The sequence below is a fragment of the Carcharodon carcharias genome, chromosome 4 (genome assembly GCF_017639515.1).
Source record: "Carcharodon carcharias isolate sCarCar2 chromosome 4, sCarCar2.pri, whole genome shotgun sequence".
In the NCBI taxonomy this organism is placed as follows: Eukaryota; Metazoa; Chordata; class Chondrichthyes; order Lamniformes; family Lamnidae; genus Carcharodon; species Carcharodon carcharias.
In genome coordinates this window covers 3167305-3180168 of record NC_054470.1, presented here as the reverse complement: position 1 = coordinate 3180168, position 12864 = coordinate 3167305, and the positions used below count along the sequence as shown (strand labels likewise).

At 46.1% G+C, this 12864-nt stretch overlaps 1 protein-coding gene across 1 annotated transcript in view; it reads right to left on the bottom strand.

Moving 5' to 3' along the window:
* Positions 1 to 12211, bottom strand: part of dcp2 (decapping mRNA 2) — a 45928-nt gene extending 33717 nt beyond the window's left edge. Inside the window, exon 1 of the mRNA XM_041186558.1 lies at positions 12065 to 12211. Coding sequence (XP_041042492.1) covers positions 12065 to 12117 — 53 coding nt within the window. The 5' untranslated portion in view covers positions 12118 to 12211. The remainder of the gene's footprint in view (positions 1 to 12064) is intronic.
* Positions 12212 to 12864: the final 653 nt, after the last annotated feature.

Here is a 12864-nt window from a genome sequence, read left to right as displayed (position 1 = left end):
TTGGGTGCGCTCATACAAGAAACATCAAGTTAGCATGCAAGTACAGTAAGCAATTAGGAAGGCAAATGGCATGTTGGCCTTTATTGCAAGGGGACTGGAGTACAAGAATAATGAAGTTCTGCCACAATTGTACAGAGTTTTGGTGAGGCCACATCTGGAATAGTGTGTGTAGTTTTGGTCTCCACACATAAGAAGCAATATAATTGGCATTGGAGGCCATACAGTGAAGGTTCACTAAATTGGTCCCTGGGGGGAGAGGGTTGTGCTATGAGATGCTGAATTGGGCCTATATTCTCTGGAGTTCAGAAGAATGAAAGGCAATCTCATTGAAACATAAAAGATTTTGAAGGAGTTTAACGCAGTGGATGTGGAGAGTTTGTTTCTGCTGGTCAGGTAATCTAAAATACGGGGGCACAGTCTCATAATAAGGGGCTGATCAGTTAGGACTGAAATGAGAAATTACTTCACTTGTGAATCTTTGGAACCCACCTTCTGACTCCACAAAGACAGTCCACCATCTACAAGGGACAAGTCAGGAGTGTGATGGAATACTCTCCATGTATCTCTACTCCAGAAGGTTGTAGATGCACCATCATTGAATATATTTAAGGCTGGGATGGACAGATTTATTTTATTCATTTGCAGGATGTCAGTGTCACTGGCATTTATTGCCCATCACTAATTGCCCTCGAGCAAGTGGTGGTGAGTAGTCTTCTTGAATTGCTGCAGTCCCTGTAGTGTAGGTACACCCACTGCGCTGTTAGGGAGGGAGTTCCAGGATTTTGACCCAGTAACAGTGAAGGAACGGGGATATGTTTCCAAGTCAGGATGGGGAGCGGATTGGAGGGGAACTTCCAGGCGCTGGTGTCCCCATGTATATGTTGACTTGTCTTTCTAGATGGTAGAGGTCATGGGTTTGGAAGTTGCTGCCTAAGGAACCTTGATGAGTTTCAGCAGTGCATCTTGTAGATGGTACACACTGCTGCCACTGTGTGTCAGTGGTGAAGGGAGTGAATGTTTGTGGATGTGGTACCAATTAAGCAGGCTGCTTTGTCCTGGATGGTGGCAAGCTTCCTGAGCGTTGTTGGAGCTGCACTCATCCAGGCAAGTGAAGAGTATTCCATCACATTCCTGACTTGTGCCTTGTAGATGGTGGACAGGCTTTGGGGAGTCAGGAGGTGAGTTACTCACCACAGGATTCCTAGCCTCTGACCTGCTTGTAGCCAGAGTGTGTATATGACTAGTCCAGTTCAGTTTCTGGTCAATGGTAACCCCCAGGATGTTGATCGTGGGGGATTCAATGATGGCAATGCCATTGAACATCAAGGGATGATGGCGAGATTCTCGGCTGACCAAGTCTGCTCCGCCATTCAATGAGATCATGGATGACCTGATAATCCTCAACTCCAATTTCCTGCCTGTTTCCCCATAACCCTTAATTCCCTTACTGATTAAAAATCTGTCTATCGCAGCCTTGAATACACTTAACCACCCACCCTCTGCGGTAAAGAATTCCACAGATTCACTACCCTCTGAGCAAAGAAATTCCTCCTCATCTCTGTCTTAAGTGGGCAACCTCTCACTCTGAGATTATGCCTTCTGGTCCTAGACTTTCCCACAAGAGGAAACAACCTTTCAGTATCTATCCTATCAAACCCCCTAAGAATCTTGTATGTTTCAATAAGGTTGCCTCTCATTCTTCTAAACTCCAATGAGTACAGGTCCAACCTACACAACCCCTCCTCTTAAGAAAATCCCTGCTTATCCGGAATCAACCTAGTGAACCTTCTCTGGACTGCTTCCAATGCCAGTATATCTTTCCTTAGATAAGGGGATCAAAACTGTTGACAGTATTCTAGATGTGGTCTAACTAGTGCCTTGTACAGTTTTAGCAAGACTTCACTATTTTTATACTCCATTCCCTTTGAAATAAAGGCCAACATTCCATTTGCCTTCCCTATTACCTGCTGAATTTGTATGCTAGCTTTTTGGGATTCATTCACAAGGACCCCCAAATCCCTCTGTGCTGCAACTTTCTGAAGTCTTTCTCCATTTAACTAATATTCAGCTCCTCTAATATTCCTGCCAAAGTGCATAACCTCACATTTTCCCACATTATATTCCATCTCCCAAGTTTTTGCCCACCCACCTAACCTGTCTTTATCCCTCTGTAGATTCTTTGTGTTATCCTCACCACTTGCCTTCCCACCAATTTTTGTGTCATCCGCAAACTTGGCGATAGTACATTCACTTCCCTCATCTAAGTCATTAATATATATTGTAAATAATTGTGGTCCCAGCATTGATCCCTGTGGCACTCCACTAGTTGCAGGCTGCCATCCTGAAAATGCTCCCCTTTTCCCAACTCTGTTTTCTATAGTTAGCCAATCCTCTATGCTAATATACTACCCCCAGCAACATGGGCTCTTATCTTATTAAGTAACCTGGTGTGCGGTATCTTATTGAGTGCCTTTTGGAATTCCAAATTTATTTCATCTACTGGTTCCCCTTTATCTATCCTGCTTGTTGCCACCTCAAAGAATTCTAATAAATTTGTCAGGCATGATTTCCCCTTCATGAAGCCATGATGACTCTGCTTGACTATATGATGTATTTCTAAATGCTCTGCTAATACATCCTTTATAATAGACTCTAACATTTTCCCAATGACTGATGTTAAGCTAACTGGCCTACAATTACCTGTTTTTTCTCTCGCTCCCTTTTTGAATAAGGGTGTTACATTGGCAGTTTTCCGATCCTCTGGGATTTTTCCAGAATCTAACAATTCTTGGAAGGTTGCTACCAGTGCACCCACTATCTCTGCAGCTACTTCCTTTAATATCCTAGGATCCAACCCATCAGGTCCAGGGGACTTATTGGCCTTTAGCCCCATTAGTTTCCTAGTACTTTTTCTCTAGTGATAGTTATTCTATTCATTTCCCACCATCCCACCGCAGCCACCACCGACCTCCCCCCCCCCACCCCTCCACTCCACTCCCGCTTTTGCCCCTTGATTATTTAGTATTTTTGGAATGCTATTAGTGTCTTCTAGTGTGAAGACTGATGCAAAGTTATTCAATTCCTCTGCCATTTCCTGGTTCCCCATTATTATTTCCCCAGCCTCATTCTCTAAGGGGCCTATGTTCACTTTGGCCTCTCTCTTCCTTCCTATATATTTAAAGAAGCTCTTCCTGTCTATTTTTATATTACTTGCTAGTTTACTTTCAAAGTTTATTTTCTCTCCCTCTTTTTTTTTGGTCATCTTTTGTTGGTTTTTAAAACTTCCCAATCCTTTGGCTCACCATTAATCTTTGCCACGTTGTATATTTTTTCTTTCAATTTGTTACTGTCCTTTACTTCCTTGGTTAAGATTGGTTGGTTTATCCCCTACCCAGAATCCTTCTACCTCACTGGGATATATCTTTGTTGTGAGTCATGAACTATTTTCTTAAATGTCTGCCATTGTTCATCAACCGTCTTTTCTGCTAAACTCCATTCCCAGTCCATTCCAGCCAACTCTGCCCTCATTTCTTTGTAATTACCCTTATTTAGCACAGTTGTTTCCAAACCAAGTTTCTCACTCTCAAACTGAAAGCTAAATTCTGCCACTGTTTCCTAGGGGATCTTTTACTTTGAGATCATTTATTAAACCTGCCTCATCACACTTTACCAGATCCAAAATAGCCTGATCCCTCAGTGAATCCACAACATATTGTTCTAGGAAACTATCTCGAATACAGTCCATGAATTCTTACCCCTGCCAATGGAAATTTCCCCAATCTATAAGATTAAAGACGCTCATGATTAATGTACTGCCTTTTTTACATGCCCTCATTATCTCCTGATTTATTCTCTGTCCTACAATATTGCTACTGTTAGGGGCCCAAAGACTACTCGCACCACTGTCTTCTTCCCCTTGTTATTTCTTACCTCCACCCATATGGACTCCACATCTTCCGATCCAAGATCATTTGTTGCTATCGTATTTATTCCATCTTGTACTAACAAAGCTACCCCACCACCCTTTCCTTCAGCCTTTTGAAAAGTCACATATCCCTGATTATTTAGCTCCCAACTTTGATCTCCTTGTGACCATGTCTCCATAATGGCTATAAGATCATATCCAGTAACCTCTATTTGTGCACTTAATTCATTTATTTTGTTCCGAATACTATGAAGCATTTAAGTAAAGAGCCATTAATTTTGCCTTTTTACTAATTTTTCCCCCTTTGACCCTATTTACTGCTTTTTTTAATGTTTGTACACTCTGTTCCTTCCTGTCACACTCTGGGTATTACCTAAATAGCTGCCCTGCAATGCTGCCATATCCTTTTGCTTTGTAAGCCCCTGTATCCCCTCTCCAGAACCCTCCCCACCTCTAATTAGTTTAAAGCCTTCCCTACAGTTATTCAAGTCACCAGGACACTGGTCCCAGCACAGTTCAAATGAAGCCCATCCCACCAGAGCAGCTCCTTCCATCCCAGTCCTGGTGCCAGTGCCCCATGAACTGAAACCCATTCCTCCCACACCAATCTTTGAGCCATGCATTTAACTCCTTGGATTTATTTACCCTATGCCAGTTTGCCCATGGCTCAGGTAGACACAATGGACCAAATGGCCTCATTATGTGTTATAACTATTCCAAGATGTTTTTATATTTTAGCCACAGAACATGAATAGGTCAAAATGGAAAAGAAAATTAGCTACATCATCTATTTGCACAATTGCTCAATCAGCAGAACTAGTAATAGGCAAGTTACGCAACAGGCTACATCAAGGCAAGGTAAATTTGACTTAATACTGACATTAAATATAGAATGACTTCCTCCTCCTATGGACAATTTCCCTAACAAGTTTAGGTAATGGCACAAGACAAACTTTCAGAGAAAATATCACTCTTCAGCCTCATCCTTCAGCTTTGCATTCCAACGAGAAAGAAAAATTCCAAGGGGAGGACTTACAATCCACGATTAACTGGAAAAGTTAGAGTTAGTATCAAACTTAAAGAAAAAGCATACAATTGCACAAGGATGGGTGGCAAGTCAGAAGGCTGGACAGAATATAATAGATAGCAAAGAATGACTAAAAGATTAATGAGGGAAAAATTAGAGTACGAGAGAAAGCTAGCTAATTGCTATACATATTTTTAGATTAGTTAAAGTGAACATTAATCCAATGGAAAGGGAATCTGGGGAATTAATAATGGAAAATAAGGAGATGGCAGATGAACTGAACAGGTAGCTTGCATCCATTTTCACTATAAAGGAAACAAGTAACATCCCAGAAATAGCTGTAAATCAGGAAATGAAAGGGAGGGAGGAAAATTACAATCACCAGAGAAGTCATACTGAGAAAATTGTTGGAGCTGTGGGCTGACAAGTCCCCAGGTCCTGATGGACTTCATCCTAGGGTTTTAAAAGGAGTGGCTAGTGAGATATTTTATGCGTTGGTTTTAATTTTCCACAATTCCCTGAATTCAGGGAAGGTTCCATTACTTTGGAAAATAGCAAACGTACCTCCTTTATTCAAAAAAAGGGAGGCAGATAGAAAGCAGGAAACCACAGGCCAGTTAGCTTAACATCTGACATAGGGAAAATGTTGGAAGCTTTTACTAAAGACGTTCTAACTGAGCACTTAAATAAATTAAAGGTGATCAGACAAAGTCAACATGGTTTTGAGAGAGGGAAATTATGTTTAATCAATTTACTGGAGTTCTTTGAAATAATAAAATGTGCTGTGGATAAAGGCATATCAATGGATGTGCTGTACTTAGATTTCCAGAAGGCACGTGATAAAGTTCCACATCAAAGGTTATTGTGGAAAATAAAAGCTCATGGTGTAGGGGGTAACATATTGGCATGGATAGAAGATTGGCTAGCTAACAGGGTCGTTTTCTGGTGTAAGATGTAGAGTGGTGTGCCACAGGACCAGTGCTGGGGTCTCAATTTTTTACAATTTATATCAATGACTCGGGTGAAGGGCCGAAGGACTGGTTACTAAATTTGCCTATAACACAAAGTAAAATAATTTATGAACAGGACACAAGGAAGATACAAAGGGATATAGATAGGTTAAGATAGGCTAAGTGAATGGGCAAAGATCTGGCAAATAGAGTATAATGTGGGAAAATGTGAAATTATCCATTTTGGCAGGAAGACTAAAAAAAAGCATATTATTTAAATGGTGAGAGATTTCAGAGCTCTGAGATGCAGAGGGATCTGGATGTCCGACTGCATGAATTGCAAAAGGTTAATATGCAGGTACAGCAAGTAATTAGAAAGCTAATAGAATGTTATTGTTTATTGAGACAGGAATTGAAAATAAAAGTACAGAAGTGATGCTTCAGTTATATAGGACACTGGTGAGGGAACATCTGGAGTACTCCTTATTAAAGGAAGGATGTAAATGTGTTGGGAGCTGTTCAGAAAAAGGTTTACTAGACCAATACCTGGAATGGACGGGTTGTCTTATGAGGAAAGGTTGGTCAGGCTAGGGTTTTCTCTGCTGGAGTTTAGAAGAGTAAGAGGTGCCTTGATTGAAACATAGAGCCATAGAGGTCTACAGCACAGAAAAAGGCCCTTTGGCCCATAGAATCTGTCAAACAAGTACTTAACTATTTTAATCCCATTTTCCAGCACTAGGCCCATAGCCTTGTATGCCATGGCATCGCAAGCGCACATCCAAATACTTCTTAAATGTTATGAGGGCTTCTGCCTCTACCACCCTTTCAGGCAGTGAGTTCCAGATTCCCACCACCCTCTGGGTGAAAAAATTCTTCCTCACATCCCCTCTAAACTCCTGCCCCTTATCTTAAAATCTATGCCCCCTGGTTATTGATCCCTCCACCAAGGGGAAAAGTTCCTTCCTGTCTACCCTAACTATGCCCCTCATAAATTTTGTACACCTCAATTGTGTCCCCCTCATTCTCCTCTGCTCCAGGAAAAATAACCCCAGTCTATCCAATCTCTCCTCATAACTAAAACTCTCCAGCCCAGGCAACATCCTGGTAAATCCCTCTGCACTCTCTCTAGTGCAATCACATCCTTCCTATAATGCAGGTTCCAAAACTACACACAATACTCTAGCTGTGGCCTAACCAGCATATCCTCCCTGCCCTTATATTCTATGCCTTGGCTAACAAAGGCAGTGTCCCATATGCCTTCTTAACCACCTTATCTACCTGTCCCACTACCTTAAGGGACAACTGGGCATGTACACCAAGGTCCCTCTGATCCTTGGTACTTCCCAGGGTCCTACCATTCATCATGTATTCCCGTGCCTTGTTTGTCCTGCCCAAGTGCATCACCTCACACTTATCCGGATTAAATTCCATTTGCCACTGATTAGCCCATCTGACCAGCCCGCCTATATCCTCCTGTAATCTAAGGCTATCCTCCTCACTATTTACCACCCCACTAATTTTCCTGTCATCCGTGAACATACTGAACATACCTCCTACATTCAAGTCTAAATCGTTTATATATACCACAAACAGCAAGGGACCCAACACCAATCCCTGGGGAACCCCACTGGACACTGGCATCCAGTCACAAAAACACCCCTTGACCATCACCCTCTGCTTCCTGCCACTCAGCCAATTCTGGATCCAATTTGCCAAGTTGCCTTGGATCCCATGGGCTCTTACCTTCGTTATCAGCCTCCCATGTGGGACCTTATCAAAAGCCTTGCTGAAGTCCAAGTAGACTATGTCAAATGCGTGCCCTCATCTACACACCCGATCAGCTCCTTGAAAAATTTAATCAAATTAGTCAGACATGACCTCCCCTTAACAAAACCATGCTGAGTGTCCTTGATTAATCCCTGCCTTCCCAAGTGTTGATTAATTCTGTCCCTCAGAATTGCTTCCAATAGTTTCCCCACCCCTGAGATTAGACTAACAGGCCTGTAGTTCCTTGGTTTATCCCTTCCTCCCTTCTTGAATAACTGTACCACATTGGCTGTCCTCCAGTTCTCTGGCACCTCTCCTGTGGCCAGAGAGGTATTGAAAATTATTGCCAGCGCCCCTGCTATCTCCTCCCTTGCCTCACTCAACAGCCTGGGATACATTTCATCCAGGCCTGGAGATTTATCTAATTAAACATGTAAGATCCTGAGGGGTCTTGATAGGGTGGATGTGGAAAGGATATTGCCTCTAATGGCAGAATCTAGAACTAAGGGTCACTGTTTTAAAAAAAGTTCGCCATTTAAGACAGATGAGAATTTTTTTCTCTGAGGGTCATGAGTCTTTGGAACTCTCTTCCTCAAAAGACGGTGGAAGCAGAGTTTATGAATAATTTTAAGGCAGATGTAGATGGATTCTTGATAAACAAGAGGGTGAAAGGTTATCGGGGTAGGTGGGAATTTGGAGTTGAGGTTACAACCAGATCAGCCATGATCTTATTGAATGGCTGAGCAGGCTCGAGGGGCAAGTGGCCTACTCCTGCTCCAAATTTGTATGTGGAATTGGAACATTAACATTTTTTAATTTCACTTTTCAAAAAACAAGTACAACTGCACTAAGGATGCATTTTAAGCTTCAGTCCGACAGCTCAAACACAGACAAAAGAGCTGAACTCCCAAGGTGAGGGTGACAGTGACTACCCTTGACATCATGGCCACATTTAACTGAGTGTGGCATCAAGGAGCCCGAGCAAAACCGGAATCAATGGGAATCGGGGGAAAACTCTCCACTGGTTGGTTGGAGTCATACCTAGCACAAAGGAAGATGATTGTGGCTATTGGAGGTCAGTCACCTCAGCTCCAGAGCAAAACTGCAGGAGTTCCTCAGGGCAGTGTCCTCACCCAACCATCTTCAGCTGCTTCATCAATGACCTTCCTTCCATCATACGATCATATGTATGTTCGCTGACTATTGCACAATGTTCAGCACCATTCACGATTCCTCAGATACTGAAGCTGTCCATGTCCAAATGCAGCAAGACCTGGACAATATCCAGGCGAGAATCTAACCATTGCCCTTTGACGTTCAATGGCATCGCCATACTGAATGCCCCACTAGCAACATCCTGGGGATTACCATTGACCAGAAACTGAACTGCACTAGCCAGGGCTGAGGCTACAACCGCAGGTCAGAGGCTAGGAATCCTGCGGTGAGTAACTCACCTCCTGACACAGCATTGCCTGTCCACCATCTACAACGGTACAAGTCAGGAGTGTGATGGAATACTCTCCACTTGCCTGGATGAGTGCAGCTCCCACAACATTCAAGATGATTCACACCATCCAGGACAAAGCAACCCGCTTGATTGGCACCACATCCATAAACATTCACTCCCTCCACCACCGACGCACAGTAGCAGCAGTGTGTACCATCTACAAGATGCACTGCAGTAATTCACCAAGGCTCCTGAGGCAACACCTTCCGAACCCACAACCACTACCTTCTAGAAGGACAAGGGCAGCAGATAGATGGGAACACCACCACCTGGAAGTTCCCCTCCAAGCCACTCAGCATCCTGACTTGGAAATACATCACCGTTCGTTCACTGTCACAAGGTCAAAAACCTGGAACTCCCTTCCTAACAGCACTATGGGTGTACTGACACCACATGGACTGCCGCGGTTCAATAAGGCAGCTCATCACCACCTTCTCAAGGGCAACTAGGGGTGGGCAATAAATGCTGGCCCATCCAGCGAAGCCCACATCCCATAAATGAATTAAAAAAGTATAAATTCAGATTCAGTGCATGGTTTTTAGCAGTAGAGCAGAAGACTTTGATCCAAAAGTGCACTGTATTGTCCTTCCTCTTGTTCATCCTTCAAAGCGAAGATTGCCATGTTCATCATGTGAGGTCTTTGGTCGATTTCCAGTGGATACCACAGAGCCACAGAAAAGTTACGATGCAGAAAGAGACCATTCAGCCCATAGTGTCTGCACCAGCCAAAAAGAGAAATAAAGAAACAGCTGCTCATTTTAATCCCACTTTTCAACATCTTTTCCATGGCCTTGTAGGTTACAGCACTTCACACGCAGATCCAGGAACCTTTTAAATGAGTTGAGTGCTTCAGCCTCAAACACCAACTGAGGCAGTGAACTCCAGATGTTTTTCCTCATGCCCCCTCTAATCCTTCTACCAATCACCTTAAACCTATGCCCCCAGTAACTGATTGGTTACTTGAAGTACATAGGTGACTGTTAAGGCCAATCTGTGCCCAGAAGGTTCTGATACAAATAGGACAGGAAACTGCAGACGACTTTACAGAAGTTGCTGGTGTGGGTCTTCGTCTCCCCTTGCATTTTCTTTCTGCCTCTGATGTTTGCTTGCTTTCAAAAGAAGGCTGCACCAATTTTTTTTTTTTTGGTTGTGCCAGGTGCAGCAATCCTGTGAAAGCTTCTCCCAGGACCAGAAATCAATATCAAAACTAGTAAGTGAAGCCTTCAGAGTATCCTTGTAGTAATTCCTTTGACCATCATGAGAGTGCACCCCAGACTCAAGCTCTCCATTGAAGATTCCCTTTGCTGAGTGTCAGGCATTCTGGCTATGTGACCAGCCCAACTCAGTTTGTGACTGTCTCAATGGGGTATTGTAAATATATCCTAAAATACTGACTCTTCGTTCATCTAAGAGCCATTCGCTAAAACTTGGCAGACCACGTACATAAGGTAAATTTATGCTTCAATCTTGTCAGGTCACACATGTTAAGTTTCTATAGCAAGACACTTTTAAAAATTGAAATCAATGTCTGCAGGAGCTGCTTAGGGTTTTTGTGTTGTGGAGGGGATGTTAAATTCTGCATCGTGAAGCGATGCACAACAGAAATCGCCACATTCATCACATTCCTCCCCGCCACCTGGAGTAATAAAAGCTTTAAACAACCCACAGCGTTTGGTTTAAAAGATTGTGAATTTAAAAAGGGGGTAAGAAATGCTAATCTAAAAGTCTCTTGAGTTTGTCCCTTTACAAACTTACAGCCAGTGAGAGTTTATATTGTAAGGAAACAGTATCACAAGATGTCCTCTCGCTTTACAACACTTCGCACGGTGCGATCCCATTCCCCAAACAAGAATGAAGCTGGCCATTTACCCCACCCCCCATTTACTCCCCCACCCCCCCCATTTACCCCCCCCACACCCCACCCCCATTTACCCCCCCCACACCCCACCCCCCATTTACCCCCCCCACACCCCACCCCCATTTACCCCCCCCACACCCCACCCCCCATTTACCCCCCCCACACCCCACCCCCCATTTACCCCCCCCCACACCCCACCCCCCATTTACCCCCCCACACCCCACCCCCCATTTACCCCCCCACACCCCACCCCCCATTTACCCCCCCACACCCCACCCCCCATTTACCCCCCCACACCCCACCCCCCATTTACCCCCCCACACCCCACCCCCCATTTACCCCCCCACACCCCACCCCCCATTTACCCCCCCACCCCACCATTTACCCCCCACCCCACCATTTACCCCCCCACACCCCACCCCCCATTTACCCCCCCACACCCCACCCATTTACCCCCCCCACACCCCACCCCCCATTTACCCCCCCCACACCCCACCCCCCATTTACCCCCCCCCCACACCCCACCCCCCATTTACCCCCCCCACACCCCACCCCCCATTTACCCCCCCCACACCCCACCCCCCATTTACCCCCCCCACACCCCACCCCCCATTTACCCCCCACCCCACCCCCATTTACCCCCCCCACACCCGACATCCCACCCCACCCCAACCACCATTTACCCCCCCACCCCCATCCCCACCCCCCATTTACCCCCCACCCCACCCCCATTTACCCCCCACCCCAACCCCCATTTACCCCCCTGGTTTACATGAAACAATATCCCAGGATCCCAGGGGCTCCCTCTGCTTTGAATCGGATTGAGTTTTAAACTTTGGCCCTGGTCAGTCCGGCTGTCCAGTCCCAGCGCATTTCCTCCTCCTCCTCCTCCTCCTCCTCCGGGGCCCTCACTTCCTCCTTGACCACTCTCCCCTGCCCCCCCCCCCAGGGGAAAGCTCGGCCTTTGCCGGGGGGGGGGGGGGGGGGGGGAGCTGGGGTTTGTTTTACCCGCCGCCTCTGCCGTGTTTACCTGCAGAGATCGTCCAGCACCCCGGTTGGAATCTCCAGCTTCTTCCCCTCCATAGCGCACACATGCCGCGGCCGCAGCTCCAGCTCCGGCTCCGGCTCCGACCCCCACAGCCTGTCAGCTCTTCCGGGAACGCGAACCCCGCCGCCCGCTCCATTCGACCGGCCTTTGTGACGTCAGCGCTGATTGACAGCCGCCCCGCCCCGCCCCTCCCCGCCCCGCCCCGCCCCGCTCCGCTCGGCAGCCCAGAGCCAGAGCCAGAGGCAGAGCCAGAGGGAGCTCGGTCCCTGCAGGAGCTGAATGTCTAACAACCTGAATTTTATAACCCGCACGTCTTACGTCACTCCCGATTTTATCCCCCCCCCCCCCCGCTAAAGTAACCCTCCAACTCTGGGGTCCCCTGCATGTCCCTCCTCCTTTATCCCACCACTGGCGGCTGTGCTGTCAGCCCTCTGTGCCCCCAAACTCACACATTCATGTCCTCCTTCTTCCTCAACCGAGGTTTTCCACCCACGGTGGTGGACAGGGCCCTCAACCGTGTCCGGCCCATCTCCCGCGCATCCGCCCTCACGCCTTCTCCTCCCTCCCAGAAACATGATAGGGTCCCCCTTGTCCTCACTTATCACCCCACCAGCCTCCGCATTCGAAGGATCATCCTCCGCCATTTCCGCCAACTCCAGCATGATGCCACCACCAAACACATCTTCCCTTCACCCCTACTATCAGCATTTCATAGGGATCGTTCCCTCCAGGTCCACTCCTCCATCACCCCCTACTCCTCAACCCCCTCCTACGGCACCACC